The following is a 27,860-nucleotide window of genomic DNA, read 5'->3' on the forward strand; positions in this document are numbered from 1 at the left end:
TAGAAAACCTTGTCTCTCATGACAGGCTGTTCTGAGTTGTAAGGTTATAAAGAACCTGTCAACTGCATGAAAGGTTATAAAGAACAAAGTGTGGCTAGTTTAACTGCATGAAAGGTTATAAAAAACCTGTAAACTGCATGAAAGGTTATAAAGAACCTGTAAACTACATGAAAGGTTATAAAGAACCTGTAAACTACATGAAAGGTTATAAAGAACCTGTAAACAACATGAAAGGTTATAAAGAACCTGTAAACTACATGAAAGGTTATAAAGAACCTGTAAACTACATGAAAGGTTATAAAGAACCTGTAAACTACATGAAAGGTCATAAAGAACCTGTAAACTACATGAAAGCGTTTCATTTCCCCCGAAAACCCAAACCAACAATAGTTCTGCAGGGTAATTTGGCTAATGAGAATAGAGATAATGGAAGTGATTTTTTTATGTCATTATGACCAAACATGTCACCATGGCCACTGACCAGACTCTGCCTCTCCTCAAGTCACCCACAACCCAATGACAACAGGCTGTCAATCATTCAACACCCAACAGCAGTGCCACACTCCAGACAGCTGTATATTCAAACAAACAGGGAAATGCCACCGGAGGAGAATAATCTAGAGACAAGGAGAATTGTCTCCAGTTTGCCAGTTTCCTTGATCACACACACTATGATCTGATGTGTTTTGTATGCGTTTGTGCCAAACACTCAAGAAACACTTGAATTTCAAAAATGTAACGCTACGTTAAAGTAAAAAAAATTAAGGAACAAAGACACTGGGAATTAGCATGGTGGGAAAATCACTCCCGTTATACCACTATTTCACAGTGAAGTGTGTCACACCGTGTGAAGTAAAACAAAAGTTAAACAGAAGGATACATTTTGGGGTTTCCCCCAGCAAGCTGGGCATGGCAGCCAGTAAGCATGTGACATCAGTGTGACATCAACATGGCATAAAGAAACAGGATGGTAAAACATAAAAATGATGACTACATAAGGATGAATAGATGAGGGTGACTACATGACAGAAGGATGTATGGATGAGGGTGACTACATGACATAAGGATGAATAGATGAGGGTGACTACATGACATAAGGATGAATAGATGAGGGTGACTACATGACATAAGGATGAATAGATGAGGGTGACTACATGACATAAGGATGAATAGATGAGGGTGACTACATGACATAAGGATGAATAGATGAGGGTGACTACATGACATAAGGATGAATAGATGAGGGTGACTACATGACATAAGGATGAATAGATGAGGGTGACTACATGACATAAGGATGAATAGATGAGGGTGACTAGAGGAAATTCTCAAACTCACCTGCAGTAAGTTGACTCCCTCCCCCTTTTCACCAACTGTAACTCAGGAGAGCACTGAAGACGCCAGGTTCACTGAATGGTTTGTAAAGGGTTTTATTAGCAAAATAAGGGAATGAGTGTACAAAGGCTCCCCGTCTGTTGGAGAACACACAAACAGCTGTGGCTGGTTAGACCATAACCATGTGTTTGTTCCCCATCCATTTTTACTTTGCTTTACAATTGTGATTCTGCAGTGATCGCAGAGACCAAGTCCCCGAAATCTCCTTAAATAAATCTTAAAATATACAGTAAAATATGACTCCGGTTTAGCTGTTCTTTAATTCCACAGCATAACGTAAGCTTCTTGACCTAGCTAGGGTTCATATTGGATACACATTGGATTTGGTGTACTGTTAAAAACCACATCCCTTTGTCAGTATGGGACAGCCTGTGGGCGGGGCTGTGTTGGTCACCATCGAGAGAGACACACACACACACACACCTTTGGACCACGGGAAATTCCGCCACTAAATTGGTTGGGAATGTGCCCAAAAGATTGTTAATATCCCTCAGGAAACGTTTCACCTTTTATGTTGCAACAATTTTAGCAGGCAAAAAAACTAGCAATTTGGTCAGTGACCGCAGAGAAAAGGACATGCAAAGGCACAGTACCAACAAACTGAGCTCAAATCAAATCCTTTTTCCCTAACAATTGGGGAGGGAGAAAAGGAATATTTCCACCAAAAGCCAAGCTTCCTTTTCCAGAGGGCATAAAAAAGGAACAAACTAAATAAAACAAGCTTTTTCTTCCATAAAAGAAGTGTGAAAATGATTTTACAATGATAAACATCAAACACAAATGTTTAAATGCAAATTCAAAATGTTAAGACAAAAACATAAATACATCCATTAAAAGTGGAATATAGTACAGCAATGGTCCATAATTGATTCTCCCCACTCAGATTCTCCTGATCTTCTCCCCGAAAATGCACATTATGCTGGCTTTTCACCGCCTAGAGAGAGAAATAGAGAAAGAGACACCATTAGATCTTATTATATGCTTGGCATTACAAAAGGCCGTTCCATTAAAATATCCTGAAAATATTGTTTGACCATGCCATGATCATCCCCCAAACATATTAATGGAGCAGAACATTTAATTAGACTCCCGAATAAAGTGGGCCTTGATTTCAGATGATTAGATTTAACAAGCAGTTGATAATGAAAGGGTTAAACAGCATCTCCAATGCAGCCTGGAAGCAGCGCAATTCAAACACGTCAATTGATTTTAAAACCTTTGAAGTTTGATGCCAGTCTTCAGAAGGTAGAGATACACACGACAACAAGAGCTCCTGAGGATAACTCACCATCCGGGAAAACTAGCATACTAGTTTAGCACACTGGCAATGCGGACAACACGGTGCAGCATGCCTGAAACCGCCCCTGGCTATGACTGCAGCACGCTATTGTAACGGACGTCAGCGTGCTGCTAACAGTTTGGCTTCCTCCACTCTCCCTGTCCCCATACTGGGCTTGAACCAGTGATCCTCTTCGCAACACACGTGACCTCCCTCATTGACAACATACCAACCATTTGAGCTATCGAACTGGTGGCTGCGACATTTCAAGCTTGCTGTGGAGTGAGCATACGGTATGTTTGTAAGTCCTCAACACTGGCACTGTGAGCACTCATGGCAGCCACCAGTCAGACATGTGCCCTCAACCATGTAGCGCCAACATTGATCCCCCAGCACTCTACACATACAGACACAAATTCACAAGTCCGCATTGCGTGGGCAGGGCTATGTTGCACAAGGAGAAGCGATGAGAATGGAGAGACAGAGTGAAAGACTGATGAAAAAAAAGAAAAATAAGTGGGCTCACCAGAAAACTTCCATCGATCAAATCCAGGTCTTAGAAGAGTCCACAGTCCTTCAGGTTGTTCTTGATGATGACGTCAGTGACGGCGTCGAAGACAAACTGCACGTTCTTGGTGTCGGTGGCGCAGGTGAAGTGGGTGTAGATCTCCTTGGTGTCCTTCCTCTTGTTCAGGTCCTCAAACTGACACTGGATGTAGGCCGCAGCTTCCTCGTATGTGTTGGAGCCTGGCCGCAAGACAAGAAGAAAACCCCCACATTTGTAATGGTGTTCCTCATAAGGGGGGAATCCCAACCTCTACTTCAGTCATTCTCACTATGTCATGAATTGATGTCAATAGGAGACTAAGTGAGAATTGAAGAGCAAGTTAGAATTCATCCCATAGTTAAGACAGTACATACAGTTGAAGTCGGAAGTTTACATAAACTAGTTTTAATGACTCCAACCGAAGTGTTTCAACCACTCCACAAATTTCTTGTTAACAAACTATAGTTTTGGCAAGTCGGATAGGACATCTACTTTGTGCATGACACAAGGATTCTTTCCAACAATTGCTTACAGACAGATTATTTCACTGTATGAGAATTCCAGTGGGTCAGACGTTTACATACTGTGTCTTTACACAGCTTGGAAAATTCCAGAAAATTATTTCATGGCTTTAGAAGCTTCTGAAAGGCTAATTGACATCATTTGAGTCAATTGGAGGTGTATCTGTGGATGTATTTCAAGGCATACATTCAAACTCAGTGCCTCTTTGCTTGACATCATGGGAGAATCAAAAGAAATCAGCCAAGACTTCAGAAAAAAAATTGTAGACCTCCACAAGTCTGGTTCATCCTTGGGAGCAATTTCCAAATGCCTGAAGGTACCACGTTCATCTGTACAAACAATAGTATGCAAGTATAAACACCATGGGACCACGCAGCCGTCATGCCGCTCAGGAAGGAGACGCATTATGTCTTCTAGAGATAAATGTACTTTAGTGCGAAAAGTTATGTTTGGAAGAAAAAGGGGGAGGCTTGCAAGCCGAAGAACACCATCCCATCCGTGAAGCACGGGGGTGGAAGCATCATGTTGTGGGGGTGCTTTGCTGCAGGAGGGACTGGTGCACTTCACAAAATAGATGGCATCATGAGGATGGAAATGATGTGGATATATTGAAACAACATCTCAAGACATCAATCAGGAAGTTAAAGCTTGGACGCAAATGGGTCTTTCAGCCAAGACTTCAGAAGAAAAAAAATGGAGACCTCCACAAGTCTGGTTCGTCCTTGGGAGCAATTTCCAAACGCCTGAAGGTAACACATTCATCTGTACAAACAATAGTACGCAAGTATAAATACCATGGGACCACGCAGCCGTCATACCGCTCAGGAAGGAGACACGTTCTGTCTCCTAGAGATGAACGTACTTTGGTGCGAAAAGTGCAAATCACTCCCAGAACAACAGCAAAGGACCTTGTGAAGATGCTGGAGGAAACAGGTACAAAAGTATCTATATCCACAGTAAAACGAGTCCTATATTGACATAACCTGAAAGGCCGCTCAGCAAGGAAGAAGCAACTGCTCCAAAACCGCCATAAAAAAAGCCAGACTACGGTTTGCAACTGCACATGGGGACAAAGATCGTACTTTTTGGAGAAATGTCCTCTGGTCAGATGAAACAAAAATATTACTTTTTGGCCATAATGACCATCGTTATGTTTGGAGTAAAAAGGGGGTGGCTTGCAAGCTGAAAAACACCATCCCAGCCGTGAAACATGGGTGTGGTAGCATCATGTTGTGGGGGTGCTTTGCTGCAGGAGGGACTGGTGCACTTCACAAAATAGATGGCATCATGAGGTCGGAAAATGATGTGGATATATTGAAGCAACATCTCAAGACATCAGTCAGGAAGTTAAAGCTTGGTCGCAAATGGGTCTTCCAAATGGACAATGACCCCAAGCATACTTCCCAAAGTTGTGGCAAAATGGCTTAAGGACAACAAAGTCAAGGTATTGGAGTGGCCATTACCAAGCCCTGACCTCAATCCTATAGAAAATGTGTTGGCAGAACTGAAAAAGCATGTGTGAGCAAGGAGGCCTAAAACCAGACTCAGTTGCACCAGCTCTGTCAGGAGGAATGGGCCACAATTCACCCAACTTATTGTGGGAAGCTTATTGAAGGCTACCGAAACGTTTGACCCAAGTTAAACAATTTAAAGGCAATGCTACCAAATACTAATTGAGTGTATGTAAACTTCTGACCCACTGGGAATGTGATGAAAGAAATAAAAGCTAAAATAAAATCATTCTCTCTACCATGTATTCTGACATTTCACATTCTTAAAATAAAGTGGTGATCCTAACTGACCTAAAACAGGGATTTTTTACTAGGATTAAATGTCAGGAATTTGGCTAAGGTGTTTGTGAAGTTCCGACTTCAACTGTTTACAACAAGCATAAGTCATCCATACAAAATAAAATAATAAACCAACCATGAAACAAAAGATCAACATGTGTTATACTCCCCAGTATAGACAACACAATTACACAGGAAGTGACCACATGGGAATTGTGTTGAAATGGGATATCCTCCCTGTGGTGTTATGGAGGAACAGGTGATAGAGAAACACTATGTCCTGCCTCCTGGCTTTCCGCTATTTGTTTTGTTCTCGTTGGTCTCTTTAAAAGGTAGAAGTGACTAATGTCTGTTGAACGTCTCCTGTCACACCACTGATGCTGTGGAACATACCAGCTGCATATGTTCAGTAACTACACTATATTACCAGTGCTATATGTTTATATGAGATCTTCTTTCCACTCATGGAGACATTCAATTATATTTGTTCAGTTGTGCAAATGACAAAGAAATCATAGAAAATGTACAGACAACTCCAGTAATAAGTCACACATTTATCACCTATCATTCAATAGACAGTCTATCATGGCTGGTTGGCTGTGTTACTGTACCTGCGTATTCTGGGTAACAGATAGTTAGAGGACTCTTCTTGATCTTCTCCTCAAACAGGTCTTTCTTGTTAAGGAAGAGGATGATGGAGGTGTCTGTGAACCACTTGTTGTTGCAGATGGAGTCAAACAGCTTCATGCTCTCATGCATCCGGTTCTGGGGAGAGAAAGCGGAAACATTGGACAAGGGTTTTTGTGGGGCGTCGAGCTACAGGCCTTCATCGGCACTGATGTGGAAAAACGGGACAGGTGAAAGCAAACACCTGCTAGGACGTCCACCATATAGCTTTATCCTGTGTTTTCAGATCAGTGCAGATGAAGGAAAGGAGTTGAGGAGAGAAAGCCTCAGACTATCGAGATATACTCAGAAACATGTTTGGACTCGTAGAGACAGTTTCACAGACCCAGAATGAAGCTTAGTCCAGCACTAAAATGCATGTTCAACGTAAATATTATATTGAGAACAATTTTTTGTTCAGGACGTGGCTGGTTTCATACAGATATACAGTACCAGTCAAATGTTTGGACACACCTACTCATTCCAGAGTTTTCTTTATAAAATAATAGTGAAGACATCAAAACTATGAAATAACACATATGGAATCACGTAGTAACCAAAACAGTGTTAAACAAATCAAAACATATTTTATATTTGAGATTCTTCAAAGTAGGCCCCCTTTGCTTTGATAGCTTTGCACATTCTTGGCACTCTCTCAACCAGCTTCATGAGGTATTCACCTGGAATGCATTTCAATTAACAGGTGTGGCTTGTTAAAAGTTAATTTGTGGATTTTCTTTCCTTCTTAATGTGTTTGAGCCAATCAATTGTGTTGTGACATGGTAGGGGTGGTACTATGGCAAGAACAGCTCAAATAAGCAAAGAGAAACGATAGACCATCATTACTTTAAGACATGAAGGTCAGTCAATCCGTAAAAGTTCAAGAACTTCGAAAGTTTCTTCAAGTGCAGTCGCAAAAACCATCAAACGCTATGATGAAACTGCCACAGGAAAGGAAGACCCAGAGTTACCTCTGCTGCAGAGGATAAGTTCATTAGAGTTATCAGCCTCAGAAATTGCAGTCCAAATAAATGCTTCACAGAGTTCAAGTAACAGACATCTCAACATCAACTGTTCAAAGGAGACTGTGTGAAATCAGGCCTTCATGGTCGAATTGCTGCAAAGAAACCACTACTAAAGGACACCAATAAGAAGATACTTGCTTGGGCCAAGAGACACGAGCAATGGACATTAGACCGGTAGAAATCTGTCCTTTGGTCTGATGAGTCCAAATTTGAAATGTTTGGTTCCAACCGCCGTGTCTTTGTGAGACGTAGAGTAGGTGAACGGATGATCTCCGCATGTGTGGTTTCCACCGTGAAGCATTGAGGAAGAGATGTGATGTGTGCTGGTGCTTTGCTGGTGACACTGTCAGTGATTTATTTAGAATTCAAGGCACACTTAACCAGCATGGCTACCAGAGCATTCTGCAGCGATACGCCATCCCATCTGGTTTGGGCTTAGTGGGACTATCATTTGTTTTTCAACAGGAAAACAGGTGAAAGGGCTATTTGACTAAGAAGGAGAGTGATGGAATGCTGCATCAGATCACCCGACCTCAACCCAATTGAGATGGTTTGGGATGAGTTGGACCGCAGAGTGAAGGAAAAGCAGCCAACAAGTGCTCAGCATATGTGGGAACTCCTTAAAGACTGTTGGAAAAGCATTCCAAGTGAAGCTGGTTGAGAGAATGCCAAGAGTGTACAAAGCTGTCATCAAGGCAAAGGGTGGCTACATTGAAGTATCTAAAATATATTTAGATTTGTTTAACACTTTTTTGGTTACTACATGATTCCATAGTTTTGATGTCTTCACTGGTATTCTACAATGTAGAAAATAGTAAAAATAAAGAAACCCTTGAATGAGTAGGTGTTTCCAAACTTTTGACTGGTACTGTACATGTACACTTATTTAATGCCCATGGTTGGACAGGAACTCACCATCTCCTCATCCTCAGCCAGCACCAGGTCATAGTCGCTGAGCGCCACACAGAAGATGATGGCAGTGACACCCTCGAAGCAGTGGATCCACTTCTTCCTCTCTGACCTCTGACCTCCAACATCAAACATCCTGAGGAGGAAGTGGTGGATAATGCACCAGACAATGTAAACGGAGTATGTTTCCAGGCATGTCGCACACAAGACAAACAACTTTATTGGCCATTGGCCACTAGGGAAAACATGGGTTTAAGTGTTAGTTGGTTAAACAGGCCACCAGGTGGAAATGACAGAGAATACATACATTTTCTGTGTTGTGGAGAGATGGTATACAGTAGAAATGCTCAACACAGAATACAATATTTAGAAGGGGAGGGTATAATTTTTAAATATTTTTTGTGGGGTATAAATGTATAAACTTTGTTAAATGTAATGTTTTTGTATTTTAAATAACATTCTTGTTTATACCCTTACAAATTTTCACTTTGAGCTATATAACACATTAACGCAACCCAAGGGAACAAGCCATAATAATGTCACCAGCTTTGTGAGCCAGTTTCCACCCATTGGCACACAGACGGCTGTGGGGCTCTAATGTACTTAGATATGGTTTGCATTGGAATGGCTCCACATAGTTCTCTCTGCTGAGTTGCACTGAATGGCTTGGCTGAACAAACTGCTGAGAAAGAGCATTTTTAAAGGGCTTGATATCCGATTGGACGTGGAGTGGGGGACAGACAACTAAATATGCAGTGTTGGGGAAGCTACTCTGAAAATATAGTTTACCAAGCTCCCAATTACTTCACACTATAATTTTCTTAACTAAAGTTACTTTTAATATGTAATTTAGCCTATTTAACACAAAAAAACTGTTTCAAGTGACAATTAGGCAGGTATTATTATAATTTTTTGCAAAAGAAGTAGTGTGTAGTTCCAGTAGTTAGCTACACCGCTACATGGTAAAGAAGTAGTGTGCAGTTCCAGTAGTTAGCTACACCACTACATGGTAAAGAAGTAGTGTGTAGTTCCAATAGTTAGCTACACCGCTACATGGTAAAGAAGTAGTGTGCAGTTCCAGTAGTTAGCTACAAAGCTACATGGTAAAGAAGTAGTGTGTAGTTCCAGTAGTTAGCTACACCGCTACATGGTAAAGAAGTAGTGTGCAGTTCCAGTAGTTAGCTACACCACTACATGGTAAAGAAGTAGTGTGTAGTTCCAATAGTTAGCTACACCGCTACATGGTAAAGAAGTAGTGTGTAGTTCCAGTAGTTAGCTACACCGCTACATGGTAAAGAAGTAGTGTGTAGTTCCAGTAGTTAGCTACACCGCTACATGGTAAAGAAGTAGTGTGTAGTTCCAGTAGTTAGCTACACCACTACATGGTAAAGAAGTAGTGTAGTTCCAGTAGTTAACTACACCGCTACATGGTAAAGAAGTAGTGTGTAGTTCCAGTAGTTAGCTACACCGCTACATGGTAAAGAAGTAGTGTGTAGTTCCAGTAGTTAGCTACACCACTACATGGTAAAGAAGTAGTGTGTAGTTCCAGTAGTTAGCTACACCACTACATGGTAAAGAAGTAGTGTGTAGTTCCAGTAGTCAGCTACACCACTACATGGTAAAGAAGTAGTGTGTAGTTCCAGTAGTTAGCTACACCACTACATGGTAAAGAAGTAGTGTGTAGTTCCAGTAGTTAGCTACACCACTACATAGTAAACAGTTAACTACAAAAAACACGACCTAGATTTGAATTTCGTTGAACTACCACCAAGCTACTGTAAAATGCAGTTCAATTACTAGTTGAACTACATGTACTGGAAATATGGGTATTGACCAGTGAGCCAACCAGTGAGCCAACCGTTCCCCTTTCCTCTCTGGCATCAGCCAATGGAACACTAGAACAGATATGATTCACTGCTGATGTGGTATGGTCAGCTCTGTCATCCAGTCACAATGAAACCACTGGACTAAGGACACGTCTATGGGTTTGAGAGATTCAATACGCACAGTAGGGAAGTAGATTTACTTATCCCATTTAAAGTAGGGAATATGACTACACTTAAAAAGGGATTTGGAGGAAGTGCTCACTTAAAGTGGAGGTCCTTGAAGGTGAAATGTGTCTCCACAATGCCTGTGGTTTTGACTCTGGTCCTCAGGACATCCTGCTGGGTCGGGATATAGGTGGCTTTGGATATCCTGTCCAAATCGTTTAAGTAACTGGAGAAGGGAGGGGAAGAGAGAGAGAGAATGTTTAGATGGGAGTCAATGCATCCAATACACATACTTCAATGGAACAATAAGCTATTCATATAATAAACAGATCTTGTTTGGCCATGAACCATGTCGGCTTCTATATCTTGAACTGGGAAAAACAAGTGACATTTTGAATGGTCTCTATAAGCCAATCTTTTCAAAAATAGTCCACATAGGGCTCAGTTCTGGACTTGTCGCACACACCTGCCCCCTCAACAGTAAATCTACAGTAGAACCCCCCCCCCCCCCAGCTCAAACAATCTACACTATATTACTCTTCAAAAGATTAGGGCAGCAGTAATTACACACGACTCAGCAGCACAGGTGTTTCAACCCAAACAAACAGCAGGGATTGGGGTCAGCAGCCTCGCTGTAGAGGCCAGTCGGCAGGCTACGTGACGCTGGTCTGTGGGTGTGTGTGTGTGTGGTAGCCCTGGCCAAAAGGATTCTGGGTATTGATTTGGAAATGGCCAGCAGCTGCGGCACCAGAGACCAGAGAGCCAAATTGATGACGTCTGTTCCGTTCCAAAACAAGGTGGTGGGGTTTCTCATGACACACCGCAGGGGCAGCCCCTCTGGTGACTTCATTGGCTAATGGAAAGGCTGTGGCACAATGCGGACGAAAAAAGAACAACCACTTCAGGGAAAAAAAACTACTGAACCGAGGGAGTTGAGCTCAACAGCTGCCCACTGACAGAGGGATTTGGACATGTTTTCTAGCTCTGCTGTCTGTGGTGTTTTGCTACCAGGGTTTGGTAAACACAACAGCCCTGGGCAATCTGCTGTTTGACAGCTACATGAGATAAATGCTAAGATTAAGGAATCAGCAGACACGCTGCAGCCTGCGTGTTACAGTCCTGCTACAGGGGTGACACCCCCACACAAAACAAATATTGACAGTCTCACTCAAGGTTGAAACACCAAGCGGACTGGACTGTAGGCAGTAGAGATGTCTGCCAGAGAGTGGGCGGGCATCTGTAATAAATGGACTGCTCAAGGCCTTTGGTTATTGCAGAAGAGAATTAGAGAGGAAGAGGAACTGCAGGAGCTGTGTGTGTGTGTGTGTGTGTGTGTGTGTGTGTGTGTGTGTGTGTGTGTGTCAGACCAAGCTGAGCAGACTGTGTGAGCAGGACAAGGTGGTGTGTGTGTGTGTGTGACCCACTATGCTGCAGAGTCGTTGAGCTGGTACTCTCGTGAGCGGCTGAAGCAGGCCTGTACTCCTCCGTCCTTCCACAGGCGCTTGATGACCCCGGCCAGCTCCGCCGTCATGAAGCCTTCCTCTGCCGACCCCGCCAGCACAAACAGCTGTCTCGCATCATCCTGGGAGAGAGCAGTCCGTCAGCACAACCATCACTATTACCATCAAACCGTCACCATCAGTTCCACTGTGAAAATCATCCCTACCATCATAATCATCAATAGCATTAATAATACTGCCATGGCATCAGTGTTGGGCATGGGATTGGGTGTGTTAGGTGGTAATAGTTTTAGTCAGAAGGCTTTGATAAATGCAATCCATCATCATAATCATCATGTCTAGCCCACTCACGGCTCTGGCGGCGTCTCCAAAGTCGATCTTGAGTCGTCCCATGGCTCTGATGACAGCGATGATGGACTGGATGGTGTTGCTGTAGACCACAGCCCTGTACTGTTTACACTCCTCCTCCGAGTAGCCTGCCTCGTGGATGATCCTGACACACGGGACGGAGGACACAACTACAGTCAGTCACCATGAGGAACACGGAGCAACACAACTACAGTCAGTCAGCCACCATGAGGAACACGGAGCAACACAACTACAGTCAGTCAGCCACTATGAGGAACACGGAGCAACACAACTACAGTCAGTCAGCCACTATGAGGAACACGGAGCAACACAACTACAGCCAGTCAGCCACCATGAGGAACACGGAGCAACACAACTACAGTCAGTCAGCCACCATGAGGAACACGGAGCAACACAACTACAGTCAGTCAGCCACTATGAGGAACACGGAACAACACAACTACAGTCAGTCACCATGAGGAACACGGAGCAACACAACTACAGTCAGTCAGCCACTATGAGGAACACGGAGCAACACAACTACAGTCAGTCAGCCACTATGAGGAACACGGAGCAACACAACTACAGTCAGTCAGCCACTATGAGGAACACGGAGCAACACGACAGTCGGTCAGTCACCATGAGGAACACGGAGCAACACAACTACAGCCAGTCAGCCACTATGAGGAACACGGAGCAACACAACTACAGTCAACCACCATGAGGAACACGGAGCAACACGACACAGTCAGTCAGTCACCATGAGGAACACGGAGCAACACGACAGTCAGTCAGCGTTAGGAACATGGAGCAACACAACTACAGTCAACCACCATGAGGAACATGGAGCAACACAACTACAGTCAACCACCATGAGGAACATGGAGCAACACGACAGTCAGTCAGAATGAGGAACACGGAGCAACACGACACAGTCAGTCAGTCACCATGAGGAACATGGAGCAACACGACAGTCAGTCAGTCAGCATGAGGAACATGGAGCAACACAACTACAGTCAACCACCATGAGGAACACGGAGCAACACAACTACAGTCAACCACCATGAGGAACACGGAGCAACACGACACAGTCAGTCAGAATGAGGAACACGGAGCAACACGACACAGTCAGTCAGTCACCATGAGGAACACGGAGCAACACGACGCAGTCAGTCAGCATGAGGAACACAGAGCAACACGACTACAGTCAACCACCATGAGGAACACGGAGCAACACAACTACAGTCAACCACCATGAGGCACACGGAGCAACACAACTACAGTCAGTCACCATGAGGAACACGGAGCAACACAACTACAGTCAGTCAGCCACCATGAGGAACACGGAGCAACACGACGCAGTCAGTCAGTCACAATGAGGAACACGGAGCAACACGACACAGTCAGTCAGTCACCATGAGGAACATGGAGCAACACAACTAGTCAACCACCATGAGGAACATGGAGCAACACAACTAGTCAACCACCATGAGGAACACGGAGCAACACAACTAGTCAACCACCATGAGGAACACGGAGCAACACAACTAGTCAACCACCATGAGGAACATGGAGCAACACAACTAGTCAACCACCATGAGGAACATGGAGCAACACAACTAGTCAACCACCATGAGGAACATGGAGCAACACGACAGTCAGTCACCATGAGGAACACGGAGCAACACAACTAGTCAACCACCATGAGGAACATGGAGCAACACAACTAGTCAACCACCATGAGGAACACGGAGCAACACAACTAGTCAACCACCATGAGGAACATGGAGCAACACAACTAGTCAACCACCATGAGGAACACGGAGCAACACAACTAGTCAACCACCATGAGGAACACGGAGCAACACAACTAGTCAACCACCATGAGGAACACGGAGCAACACAACTAGTCAACCACCATGAGGAACACGGAGCAACACGACTAGTCAGCCACCATGAGGAACATGGAGCAACACAACTAGTCAACCACCATGAGGAACACGGAGCAACACGACTAGTCAACCACCATGAGGAACATGGAGCAACACAACTAGTCAACCACCATGAGGAACACGGAGCAACACAACTACAGTCAGTCAGTCACCATGAGGAACATGGAGCAACACAACTACAGTCAGTCAGCCACCATGAGGAACATGGAGCAACACGACACAGTCAGTCAGTCACCATGAGGAACACGGAGCAACACAACTAGTCAACCACCATGAGGAACATGGAGCAACACAACTAGTCAACCACCATGAGGAACACGGAGCAACACAACTACAGTCAGCCACCATGAGGAACACGGAGCAACACAACTACAGTCAGTCAGTCACCATGAGGAACATGGAGCAACACGACACAGTCAGTCAGTCACCATGAGGAACATGGAGCAACACAACTAGTCAACCACCATGAGGAACATGGAGCAACACAACTACAGTCAGTCAGCCACCATGAGGAACATGGAGCAACACGACACAGTCAGTCAGTCACCATGAGGAACATGGAGCAACACAACTAGTCAACCACCATGAGGAACATGGAGCAACACAACTAGTCAACCACCATGAGGAACACGGAGCAACACAACTAGTCAACCACCATGAGGAACACGGAGCAACACAACTAGTCAACCACCATGAGGAACATGGAGCAACACAACTAGTCAACCACCATGAGGAACATGGAGCAACACAACTACAGTCAACCACCATGAGGAACACGGAGCAACACGACTAGTCAACCACCATGAGGAACACGGAGCAACACAACTAGTCAACCACCATGAGGAACACGGAGCAACACAACTAGTCAACCACCATGAGGAACACGGAGCAACACAACTAGTCAACCACCATGAGGAACATGGAGCAACACAACTAGTCAACCACCATGAGGAACACGGAGCAACACGACTAGTCAACCACCATGAGGAACACGGAGCAACACGACTAGTCAACCACCATGAGGAACACGGAGCAACACGACTAGTCAACCACCATGAGGAACACGGAGCAACACGACTAGTCAACCACCATGAGGAACACGGAGCAACACGACTAGTCAACCACCATGAGGAACACGGAGCAACACAACTAGTCAACCACCATGAGGAACATGGAGCAACACAACTACAGTCAGTCAGCCACCATGAGGAACATGGAGCAACACGACACAGTCAGTCAGTCACCATGAGGAACATGGAGCAACACAACTAGTCAACCACCATGAGGAACATGGAGCAACACAACTAGTCAACCACCATGAGGAACCATGAGGAACATGGAGCAACACGACACAGTCAGTCAGTCACCATGAGGAACATGGAGCAACACAACTACAGTCAACCACCATGAGGAACATGGAGCAACACAACTACAGTCAACCACCATGAGGAACATGGAGCAACACAACTACAGTCAACCACCATGAGGAACATGGAGCAACACAACTAGTCAAACACCATGAGGAACATGGAGCAACACAACTAGTCAACCACCATGAGGAACACGGAGCAACACGACTAGTCAACCACCATGAGGAACACGGAGCAACACGACTAGTCAACCACCATGAGGAACACGGAGCAACACGACTAGTCAACCACCATGAGGAACACGGAGCAACACGACTAGTCAACCACCATGAGGAACATGGAGCAACACAACTACAGTCAGTCAGCCACCATGAGGAACATGGAGCAACACGACACAGTCAGTCAGTCACCATGAGGAACATGGAGCAACACGACACAGTCAGTCAGTCACCATGAGGAACATGGAGCAACACAACTAGTCAACCACCATGAGGAACATGGAGCAACACAACTACAGTCAGTCAGCCACCATGAGGAACATGGAGCAACACGACACAGTCAGTCAGTCACCATGAGGAACATGGAGCAACACAACTAGTCAACCACCATGAGGAACATGGAGCAACACAACTAGTCAACCACCATGAGGAACATGGAGCAACACGACACAGTCAGTCAGTCACCATGAGGAACATGGAGCAACACAACTACAGTCAACCACCATGAGGAACATGGAGCAACACAACTACAGTCAACCACCATGAGGAACATGGAGCAACACAACTAGTCAAACACCATGAGGAACATGGAGCAACACAACTACAGTCAGTCAGTCACCATGAGGAACATGGAGCAACACAACTACAGTCAGTCAGTCACCATGAGGAACATGGAGCAACACAACTAGTCAACCACCATGAGGAACACGGAGCAACACAACTAGTCAACCACCATGAGGAACATGGAGCAACACAACTAGTCAACCACCATGAGGAACATGGAGCAACACAACTAGTCAACCACCATGAGGAACACGGAGCAACACAACTAGTCAACCACCATGAGGAACATGGAGCAACACAACTAGTCAACCACCATGAGGAACACGGAGCAACACAACTAGTCAACCACCATGAGGAACATGGAGCAACACAACTAGTCAACCACCATGAGGAACACGGAGCAACACAACTAGTCAACCACCATGAGGAACACGGAGCAACACAACTAGTCAACCACCATGAGGAACACAGAGCAACACAACTAGTCAACCACCATGAGGAACATGGAGCAACACAACTAGTCAACCACCATGAGGAACACGGAGCAACACGACTAGTCAGCCACCATGAGGAACACGGAGCAACACAACTAGTCAACCACCATGAGGAACATGGAGCAACACGACTAGTCAGCCACCATGAGGAACATGGAGCAACACGACTAGTCAGCCACCATGAGGAACATGGAGCAACACGACTAGTCAGCCACCATGAGGAACATGGAGCAACACGACTAGTCAGCCACCATGAGGAACACGGAGCAACACGACTAGTCAACCACCATGAGGAACACGGAGCAACACGACACTTTCTGTTTTTGAGAACATGTTATGTTCATTTTTATTAACAGCAACAAAATAAGACAGAAAAATAGCAGACCAATAACCCCCAACACAATGGCAACCTTTCCATCATAAAATGACAGGGGGAAAAAAACAAACATTGATAACAACACTATCCAGGTAACAATGTTTACAGCATCTGAATTGAATGGGGCACGAGGACAATAACAATGACTAATTTCTGAATACTGTCCCCACAAAGGCAAAAACAATGCTTTGTTTTGATTGTGTGGCAGATATGGCATCTGGAAGAATGGAAGGAACATACTCACTTCATCTGCTTGACTATTGTGCTCTTCCCCGACTCACCAGCACCTGAGAGAGAGAACACATTTACCAAACCAGTCAAAGCCTATAATTTAACTAATTGCAATTATACGATAAGAGCGATGTGTTCCGAATCTGCAGTGGAATTTCAAGCCAACACTGACCATAATGTTGATTGCCTGGTATGGGATTACACTGACAAACAAACTGAGAAAGAAACGTCCAATTGTAAAGAGCTACTCATTACAGGCCAGGCCATTTCGACAGCAGCACTAACACAGCATTATGGAACTACCTATTGCAGCAGGAACCAACGACGCATCCCAGGTAGCGTCACAAGACTCACTGAATGAGCAGCACCATAGCAAAACACAGTAACATTCAGAGAGTGTAGAGTGATGAGTGAGTGCGTGCGTTGGGATGGGAGTACAGTGAAGGGACAGAGGTGAATACAGCATTCTCAGTATTATCGCAAAGGCCAAATCAGGCAGTACAGTCCCCATCATCTACATTAACAGCAGTGAAGCATGCAGCCTGCAGTAGTTTCCAGAAACCACTAACACACTATCAACACAACGCTGCTATCAACCAGTTAATATCTCGTCATTGGGTCTTTGTACATTAAATGAGTTAGTTGTCAGCTCTGATATACCACCAGAAAGACAACAATCACTAGTTGTAACCAGTGTTTTCCTTAAAGGGCCTATGAGCACATATTGTGTTACTTCAAGATGGTACAAGCCTTCTATATTGAAATTACACATTACTGACTGATAGGCTGTGTAAACCACTCACACGTGGACAAGAGCCGGGAGGGTGGACACTAAGCTAGCAGCCAATGAGTGTGAGGCGGAGAGGTGATTGACATGGCAATACTCCTATGAGAGGCAGGGAACACAGAACAAGCGTTGCTTGGGCCTGGCTGCTGCTCAGGGCTCCATACCTCCGTCACACTGCCATGGCAACCGGGTCCGGTACCAAAGCACTCGCCACACGGTCACCTGAGGAGGGTTGGTGGAGGTTGTGTAGCGATGGCTCATCTCCATAGCCAGGGCATGTATTATTGATAGGCAAATGTCCCCAAAATGCACGCAATGTCCCCATAACGCATAAGTAGAGGATGTGTCATGGAGATTGACTAAGGCAGGCCCCTCCCCCTTGACATAAAACCCACCGGTGGACATTTCCACTCAGGGAGAGTCAGACCACTGGGAATATATATATGTGTTGCCCCTGTAAACACACTCATGTTTTCACTCGTTTCGTGGGCTTGCTAAGTCCCTTCCCATAGGGGTTGCTCAGCTCGGACACAAACACAGTCAGAAAAAAGGGGAACTATAGCCATGTCAGTCTAAACTTTACTCATTAGTATTACTTTGTAATTCTATAGAAGTTCAGTAGTGGAATAAGACAGTCCCAACTCATGTGGTGTAATTACAAACGCCATTGCTATGCAATAAAATGCAATTACCAAAGTAGTATATAACATTTTAATACAATGTTGTTGTTACTAGTGTGATTAAAGTTCTTTACTGTTTATTCAGAACACCAATCTGAGTTGCCAGGAGGAAGCTAGTTCTGTAACACCCAACCTTCCCATCTCACAAGACCCAGCTAGTATTGCAATACAGCAAGACAATGAGCGCATGCACGCCACACACACACACACACGCCAGGGCTTCTCGTTGTGGCAAGTGAAACTTAGGGGCCTGGAACTTTCCCTAACGCAGAAGAGAACCTGAAACCAACATGTAGAAGTGAATTCCTGTGGACAAGCCTTTCTCCAGAGCCTTAGAGCATGCTGATACAGAGTGAGTGTGTGAGAATGTGTGTGTTTTAACAGTGTGCACCCCAGGCAGGTACCTCCTACTGTTCAGCCTAATGGAATGGCTTTCACCGGAGGACAAATTGATTTAATTACATGTCACTGCTGTGGCCCTGGCCCCAGAGAGGAGGACTAACACGTCTCATTGCTCCGGAGCCAAACACTAAGAACCCCAGAGGGACGACGAGACAGCAGACACACGTGCACTGTAACACACATAAAAACACACATGCGCGCACACAGACACACAGCATTGGCAGCAGGTAAAGTCACCTCCCTCCTTCTGCTAAGGGCCTCAGTGCCAAGGCAGCGACACAACACAGCATTCTACTCCCTACCACACACTGGCTGGCTGCCTCTCAATCTAGAATAAACATACCCTCTTTACAGGCTGTTGTGTGTTCACTGAACCCTCCCTCCAGATATGTTTTACTGTCTGACCGACACACACTTGATTTCTCAATATGGAACACAAAACCCTGCATAGGGTCAACAAAATGTACGCTAGCAAGTCATAGGAATAATTATTAGATGATATCGCCAAGGTACTGTTCCCTTACGACATTTCTTTAAGTCAGTCTAGACTGGAGCGTTTGTTTGCCTAACTGACCTTGCCCTGTCCTTCAACTCTAGTGATGTCATAGGGGTGTGGCCCCACCCCAGTAACTTTAAAGTCTAAATGGCCCTGATTTGAGCCACATGGCCATTAGAGAAAGCAACTGCAGAAAAGTGGACCTCGTGGGCTGGGACAGACAGAGTCATGTTACCCACCCACAATTTGATACACCCATCAAAGAGCCAGACCAAAACCACAGCGAGGCAGCTGCTTTCTGGCGGTTGGGAAACGACTGTATTTTAAGAAAAAGTGTTGAGGCCTGCAAACAAAATGGACGTTTATAGAACAGTACTACTAAAGCCCACCAACCATCCAATCCATCTCTCCTAGAACTTCCCCCAAGGTGGTTTTCCAGAGTAAAAAGAGGACATGAATGGAATGCATGTCAACAATGAAGGAACGTTTTTCAAAGTGCTGTGGTGGGATTGGCTACAATCAGGTCTTCATTCCAAATGACAGCTTTGTTGTATTTTAATCTTAAATGATGATTTAGTTGGAGCTTTTATTTAACACTAGGGTGGGGAGAATAGCTTTTGGAGTTCCTCCCACTCTCTCTCTCCCTTGCTCTCTCTCAGAGCTCAGTCTCTCTGCCTGTCACGGAGTTGAGGAGAGCTTTCAGATCAATTGAGCCGAGGGGTTATCGGTCTGGGTCACTAGAAGAAACCAGGGCCTGTCCTGCCTGGGTTTCAGTTAGGCTGGCCAGGGCATACAGTCCTCTGGCCAGGCTGTCCTGGTAAACAGGGAGCGAAGGACACGGCTGAGAAGGACACGGCTGAGGGGGAGCGAGGGACACGGCTGAGGGACAGGGGACAGAGCTGAACGGGCTTATGGCTAGGCCTGACTCACTCTCCAGGAACCACATTAAATCAAATCAAATCAAATTTTATTAGTCACATACACATGGTTAGCAGATGTTAATGCGAGTGTAGCGAAATGCTTGTGCTTCTAGTTCCGACAATGCAGTAATAACAACAAGTAATCTAACCTAACAATTCCACAACTACTACCTTATACACGCAAGTGTAAAGGGATAAAGAATATGTACATAAAGATATATGAATGAGTGATGGTACAGAACGGCATAGGCAAGATGCAGTAGATGGTATAGAGTACGGTATATACATATGAGATGAGTACTGTAGGGTATGTAAACATAAAGTGGCATAGTTTAAAGTGGCTAGTGGTACATGTATTATATAAAGATGGCAAGATGCAGTAGATGATATAGAGTGCAGTATATACATATACATATGAGATGGGTAATGTAGGGTATGTAAACATTATATTAAGTGGCATTGTTTAAAGTGGCTAGTGGTAAATTTTTACATAATTTCCATCAATTCCCATTTTTAAAGTGGCTGGAGTTGAGTCAGTATGTTGGCAGCGGCCGCTAAATGTTAGTGGTGGCTGTTTAACAGTCTGATGGCCTTGAGATAGAAGCTGTTTTTCAGTCTCTCGGTCCCTGCTTTGATGCACCTGTACTGACCTCGCCTTCTGGATGATAGCGGGGTGAACAGGCAGTGGCTTGGCTGGTTGTTGTCCTTGATGATCTTTATGGCCTTCCTGTGACATCGGGTGGTGTAGGTGTCCTGGAGGGCAGGTAGTTTGCCCCCGGTGATGCGTTCTGCAGACCTCACTACCCTCTGGAGAGCCTTACGGTTGTGGGCGGAGCAGTTGCCGTACCAGGCGGTGATACAGCCCGACAGGATGCTCTCGATTGTGCATCTGTAGAAGTTTGTGAGTGCTTTTGGTGACAAGCCGAATTTCTTCAGCCTCCTGAGGTTGAAGAGGCGCTGCTGCGCCTTCTTCACAACGCTGTCTGTGTGGGTGGACCAATTCAGTTTGTCCGTGATGTGTACACCGAGGAACTTAAAACTTTCCACCTTCTCCACTACTGACCCGTCGATGTGGATAGGGGGGTGCTCCCTCTGCTGTTTCCTGAAGTCCACAATCATCTCCTTTGTTTTGTTGACGTTGAGTGTGAGGTTATTTTCCTGACACCACACTCCGAGGGCCCTCACCTCCTCCCTGTAGGCCGTCTCGTCGTTGTTGGTAATCAAGCCTACCACTGTAGTGTCATCCGCAAACTTGATGATTGAGTTGGAGGCGTGCATGGCCATGCAGTCGTGGGTGAACAGGGAGTACAGGAGAGGGCTCAGAACGCACCCTTGTGGGGCCCCAGTGTTGAGGATCAGCGGGGTGGAGATGTTGTTACCTACCCTCACCACCTGGGGGCGGCCCGTCAGGAAGTCCAGGACCCAGTTGCACAGGGCGGGGTCGAGACCCAGGGTCTCGAGCTTGATGACGAGTTTGGAGGGTACTATGGTGTTAAATGCTGAGCTGTAGTCGATGAACAGCATTCTCACATAGGTATTCCTCTTGTCCAGATGGGTTAGGGCAGTGTGCAGTGTGGTTGCGATTGCGTCGTCTGTGGACCTATTGGGTCGGTAAGCAAATTGGAGTGGGTCTAGGGTGTCCGGTAGGGTGGAGGTGATATGGTCCTTGACTAGTCTCTCAAAGCACTTCATGATGACGGAAGTGAGTGCTACGGGGCGGTAGTCGTTTAGCTCAGTTACCTTAACTTTCTTGGGAACAGGAACAATGGTGGCCCTCTTGAAGCATGTGGGAACAGCAGACTGGGATAAGGATTGATTGAATATGTCCGTAAACACACCAGCCAGCTGGTCTGCGCATGCTCTGAGGACGCGGCTGGGAATGCCGTCTGGGCCTGCAGCCTTGCGAGGGTTAACACGTTTAAATGTTTTACTCACCTCGGCTGCAGTGAAGGAGAGCCCGCAGGTTTTGGTAGCGGGCCGTGTCAGTGGCACTGTATTGTCCTCAAAGCGGGCAAAAAAGTTATTTAGCCTGTCTGGGAGCAAGACATCCTGGTCCGCGACGGGGCTGGTTTTCTTTTTGTAATCCGTGATAGACTGTAGACCCTGCCACATACCTCTTGTGTCTGAGCTGTTGAATTGCGACTCTATTTTGTCTCTGTACTGGGACTTAGCCTGTTTGATAGCCTTGCGGAGAGAATAGCTACACTGTTTGTATTCGGTCATGTTTCCGGTCACCTTGCCCTGGTTAAAAGCAGTGGTTCGCGCTTTCAGTTTCACGCGAATGCTGCCGTCAATCCACGGTTTCTGGTTTGGGAATGTTTTAATCGTTGCTGTGGGTACGACATCGTCAATGCACTTCCTAATGAACTCGCTCACCGAATCAGCATATTCTTCAATGTTGTTGTTGGACGCAATGCGGCACATATTCCAATCCGCGTGATCGAAGCAGTCTTGAAGCGTGGAATCAGATTGGTCGGACCAGCGTTGAACAGACCTGAGCGCGGGAGCTTGTTGTTTTAGTTTCTGTTTGTAGGCTGGAATCAACAAAATGGAGTCGTGGTCAGCTTTTCCGAAAGGAGGGCGGGGGAGGGCCTTATATGCGTCGCGGAAGTTAGTATAACAATGATCCAGGGTTTTACCAGCCCTGGTAGCACAATCGATATGCTGATAGAATTTAGGGAGTTTTTTTTTAGATTAGCCTTGTTAAAATCCCCAGCTACGATGAATGCAGCCTCAGGGTGTGTGGTTTCCAGTTTACAAAGAGTCAGATAAAGTTCGTTCAGGGCCATCGATGTGTCTGCTTGGGGGGGAATATATACGGCTGTGATTATGATCGAAGAGAATTCCCTTGGTAGATAATGCGGTCGACATTTGATTGTGAGGAGTTCTAGATCAGGTGAACAGAATGACTTGAGTTCCTGTGTGTTGTTATGATGATCACACCACGTCTCGTTAATCATAAGGCATACCCCCCCGCCCCTCTTCTTACCAGAAAGATGTTTGTTTCTGTCGGTGCGATGCGTGAAGAAACCAGCTGGCTGCACCGACTCCGTTAGCGTCTCTTGAGTTAGCCATGTTTCCGTGAAGCAGAGCACGTTGCAATCCCTGATGTCTCTCTGGAATGTTACCCGTGCTCGGATTTCATCAACCTTATTGTCAAGAGACAATTAGCGACATGAGCTGGCAACATCCCTCTCTCTTTTCCTTGTTACCTTCGGGAGCGGTTGAGCCTGTGAGTCACTCACAAGTTACAGTAGCATTAATTAACCAATCAGGGAGTCATGTAGCTAAATCAGCTGGATTCATCTACCCACATCCAGATCAATGGATAATAGAATGTTTCCTCAAACTCCATGCAGGCCGATACTTTACTGGAAGAGACCAGTAGCAGATCTAACGGGACGGTGCTGGAGAAGTGGAAGCTTTTGAATTCATCATAAGCAATTCAGTTTACAGTAGACCTACATAAAATCACCAGATGTGATGACTGACATGGTAAAATAGCAGATACAGTGATAAACAAATAAGCAATTCCTAGGTTATTTGAGAGTTATTGCTACAAATTTGGTAACAGGTTATTACCATGTGTTGAACTATTTGAAGTTCAAGAAAGACACACAATTCCCTATCAAACATCCGGGAAATACAAGTGGAAGCATTAGTACTGTAAAATAAAGTACTACCCATAATGCTTTACATAGAACACCTACAGAATCCTCTTGACACCAACGTGGTTGGGTCTAGTCGGCCTAATATAGACAAGATATTGCTTGTACAGACTTGACAGCATACACCCAAACATTCATAGCACTCCTCATACAAATGATTGTTCCTCTGACAGCAGGATGCCGGTATACTCCGCTGACAGACTGCTCATTATGCTGTGTGTGTTTTATTAGTCGTATGGATACACATGGTATACACTGGCCAATGAAATGCTTACATGCATCTGGACAATGCAACAATTGTCTTATGTGTGCGTGCTTCCTACAGTATGCCACCCCCCATGAAGTCCACAGCACAGACATGGACAGGGTCAGCCCATCAACGCCTACCAATGTAAAACATGGATGTTTGATGGTTGGTGTCCTTGAATTGATTTAGTAGTCAATATTCACCACCATTTCTGAGGTGCTGCCTGTGCCGATGTATGCAGCATCAGCGTCACATATGGTTGTGACCTCTTGACCAGGATGTAATTAAACAAAGTATGTTTAGTGGGGCGGCTAGGAGGCAGGTGAGAGGAATTGAGACTTTTGTGATAGAAGTATAGTAACTGAAAAGACTAATAGGTAAACAAACCGCAACCAAACATCTTATTCCTCTCCATGAGTACACCTTCGCAATTCATAATGAATGTTAGGGTTTAGACCTGATCTAGAACATTCTTTCCTGTTGCGCCTCTATTAGCATATCTCACGGTCATCTGACGAGGCTGGGTGTGTTACCTGGTTACCAACCTGAACGGCTGACACAGGAAGCATGTCAGGGTGCCAACGCGCAAACAAGTTTCAATGTCACGCGCACAAGTACAGTGAAATGCCCTTCTTGCAAACTCTAACAAGCTGACCTTGCGTGGCAAAATAAATTGACACATACATAGTCAATCATTTCATCTAAACTTCTCACGCGCGTCAACAAACATCTGCATAGCCAGATGCTAAAATAGAACTTGGTTCGATTTTTGACGTGCTGCAAGTCCCACCTCTCCTTATTGATGTTTAGGAGCATATAGCTACGTGGGTGATTGAAAGAGGAACTGCAGTCCACACTCCAGTCAGTGGTGGTAATACACCTTAAAGTTGGTTGCCAACCGACAAAGTCCGACGACCACCACTACTACCACCACCACATTACTATTAGGATTAATAGTTGGTGTCAGACTTGATGCACCGGTACCGCGCGGAAGCAGAGAGAACAGTCTGTGGCTGGTTTTCCGGGCCTTCCATTCACACCGCCTGCTATCGAGATTCTGGATGGCAGAGAGCTCGGTCCCTGTGATGTACTGGGCTGTCTGCAACACCCTCTGTAGCGCCATGCGATCGAGGGCGGTGCTATTGCCATACCCAAGCAGTGACACAGCCAGTCAAGATGCGCTCAATGGTGCAGCTGTAGAACTTTGAGGATTTGAGGGGCTATGCCAAACCTTTTCAACTTCCTGACGTTGAGGGAGAGGTTGTTGTCTCCTTGCACCACACTGCCAGGTCATTGACCTCCTACCTGTAGGCTGTCTCCTCATCACCGGTAATCAGGCCTACCACAGTCATGTCATCTGCAAACTTGGTGTTGGAGTCATGCGTGGCCACGCAGTCGTGGGTGAACAGAGACTACAGGAGGGGACTAAACACAGACCCCTGTGGGGCCCACGTGTTGAGGGTGAGTGTGGTAGCCTGGGGTCAGGAAGTCAGGAAGTCCAGGATCCAGTTACAGAGGGAGGTGTTTAGTCTCAGGTTCTTAAGCTTGGTGATGAGCTTTGAGGGGACGATGGTGTTGAACGCTGAGCTGTAGTCAATGAACAGCATTCTTACATTGGCATTCCTCTTATCTAGGTGGGTGAGGGCAGTATGGAGTGCAATTGAGATTGCGTCATCTCCAGATCTGTTTGAGTGGTATGCAAATTGGAGTGGGTCTAGGGTGTCTGGAATGATGGAGTTGATGTGTGCCATAACCAGCCTTTCAACGCACTTCATGATTACAGAATGATGGAAGTCATCTTAAAATGTGGGGATAAAAGACTTGAACAAGAAGAAGTTGAAAATGATGCCTGCCAGCTGATCTGCACATTCCCTGAAAACGAGCCCTGGAATACTCTCCGGAGCCACGGCCTTGCGTTCGTTTACCTGATTAAAGACCTTACTCACGTCGGCCTCGGAGAGCGTGATCATCAACAAAACAACAGCACGTAACATAGCACCTATTTGTATAGGTATGTATGATATTGGGAGACCATTTCTTTTTCTTATTAATACATTGAACAAAAATAGAAATGCAACAATTTCTAAGATTTCACTGAGTTACAATTAATAAGAGGAAATCAGTCCATTGAAATAAATTCATTAGGCCCTAATCTATGGATTTCACATGACTGGGAATACAGATATGTATCTGTTGGTCACAGATATATTTAAAATAAAGATATGGGCGTGGATCAAAAAACCTGTCAGTATCTGATGTGACCACCATTGGCCTTATACAGTGCGACACATCTCCTACGCATAGAGTTGATCAGGCTGTTGATTGTGACCTGTGGAATGTTGTCCCACTCCTCTTCAATAGCGGTGTGAAGTTGCTGGATATTGTCGGAACTGGAACACACGGTCGTCCGTACACGTCGATCCAGTGCATACCAAACATGCTCAATGGGTGATATGTCTGGTGAGTATGCAGTCCATGGTAAAACTGGGACATTTCAGCTTCCAGGAATTGTGTACAGATCCTTACGACATGGGTCTGTGTATTATCATGCTGAAACATGAGGTGATGGTGGCAGATGAATGACACGACAATGGGCCTCAGGATCTCGTCACAGTTTCTCTGTGCATTCAAATTGTCATAGATAAAAGGTAATTGTGTTCGTTGTTCGTAAGCTTATGCCTGCCCATACCATAACCCCACCATGGGGCCCTCTGTTCACAGCATTGCCATCAGCAAACCGCTCACCCACACAATGCTATACACGCTGTCTGCAATCTGCCCGGAACAGTTGAAACTGGGATTCATCCATGAAGAGCACACTTCTCCAGCGTGCCAGTGGCCATAAAAGGTGAGCATTTGGCCACTGAAGTCAGTTACGACGCCAAACTGCAGTCAGGTCAAGTGGTGAGGATGATGGGCATGCAGAGGAGCTTCCCTGAGACGGTTTCTGACAGTTTGGGCAGAATCTTTTGTGTTGTACAAACCCACAGTTTCATCAGCTGTCCAGGTGGCTGGTCTCAGACTACCCCGCAGGTGAAGAAGCCAGATGTGGAGGGCCTGGGCTGCAATGGTTACACATGGCCTGCAGTTGTGAGGCCGGTTGGATGTACTGCCAAATTATCTAAAACTATGTTGGAGTCAGCTTATGGTAGAGAAATTAATACTCAATTCTCTGGCAACAGCTCTGGTGGACATTCCTGCAGTCAAGCATGCCAATTGCACACTCTCTCAAGTTGAGACATCTGTGACATTGTGTTGTGTGACAAAACTGTACATTTTAGAGTGTCCTTTTATTGTCCCCTGCACAAGGTGTACCTGTGTAGTGATAATGTTTAATACAGTTTATTAATATGCCACACCTGTCAGATGGATGGATTATCTCGGCAAAGGAGAAATGCTCACTAACAGGGATGTAAGCAAATTTGTGCACAACATTTTAGAGAAAAGCTTTTTGTGCGCATGGAAAATTTCACTTTACATGTTGCGTTTATATTTTTGTTCTGTATATGATATTGGGAGAGAC

General features: G+C 45.3%; 1 protein-coding gene across 1 annotated transcript in view; it reads right to left on the minus strand.

The window, feature by feature from the left end:
* Window positions 1–1,414: 1,414 nt before the first annotated feature.
* The window catches only part of LOC139565667 (guanine nucleotide-binding protein G(i) subunit alpha-1-like), a 28,523-nt gene continuing 2,077 nt past the window's right edge, over window positions 1,415–27,860 (minus strand). The window contains exons 2-9 of the mRNA XM_071386157.1: window positions 17,151–17,193; window positions 11,936–12,077; window positions 11,549–11,706; window positions 10,222–10,350; window positions 8,140–8,269; window positions 6,145–6,298; window positions 3,201–3,421; window positions 1,415–2,329 (exon numbers count right to left, since the gene is read on the minus strand). Coding sequence (XP_071242258.1) covers window positions 3,231–3,421; window positions 6,145–6,298; window positions 8,140–8,269; window positions 10,222–10,350; window positions 11,549–11,706; window positions 11,936–12,077; window positions 17,151–17,193 — 947 coding nt within the window. The 3' untranslated portion in view covers window positions 1,415–2,329; window positions 3,201–3,230. The remainder of the gene's footprint in view (window positions 2,330–3,200; window positions 3,422–6,144; window positions 6,299–8,139; window positions 8,270–10,221; window positions 10,351–11,548; window positions 11,707–11,935; window positions 12,078–17,150; window positions 17,194–27,860) is intronic.

This window comes from Salvelinus alpinus, chromosome 37, assembly GCF_045679555.1.
Source record: "Salvelinus alpinus chromosome 37, SLU_Salpinus.1, whole genome shotgun sequence".
Taxonomy (NCBI): Eukaryota; Metazoa; Chordata; class Actinopteri; order Salmoniformes; family Salmonidae; genus Salvelinus; species Salvelinus alpinus.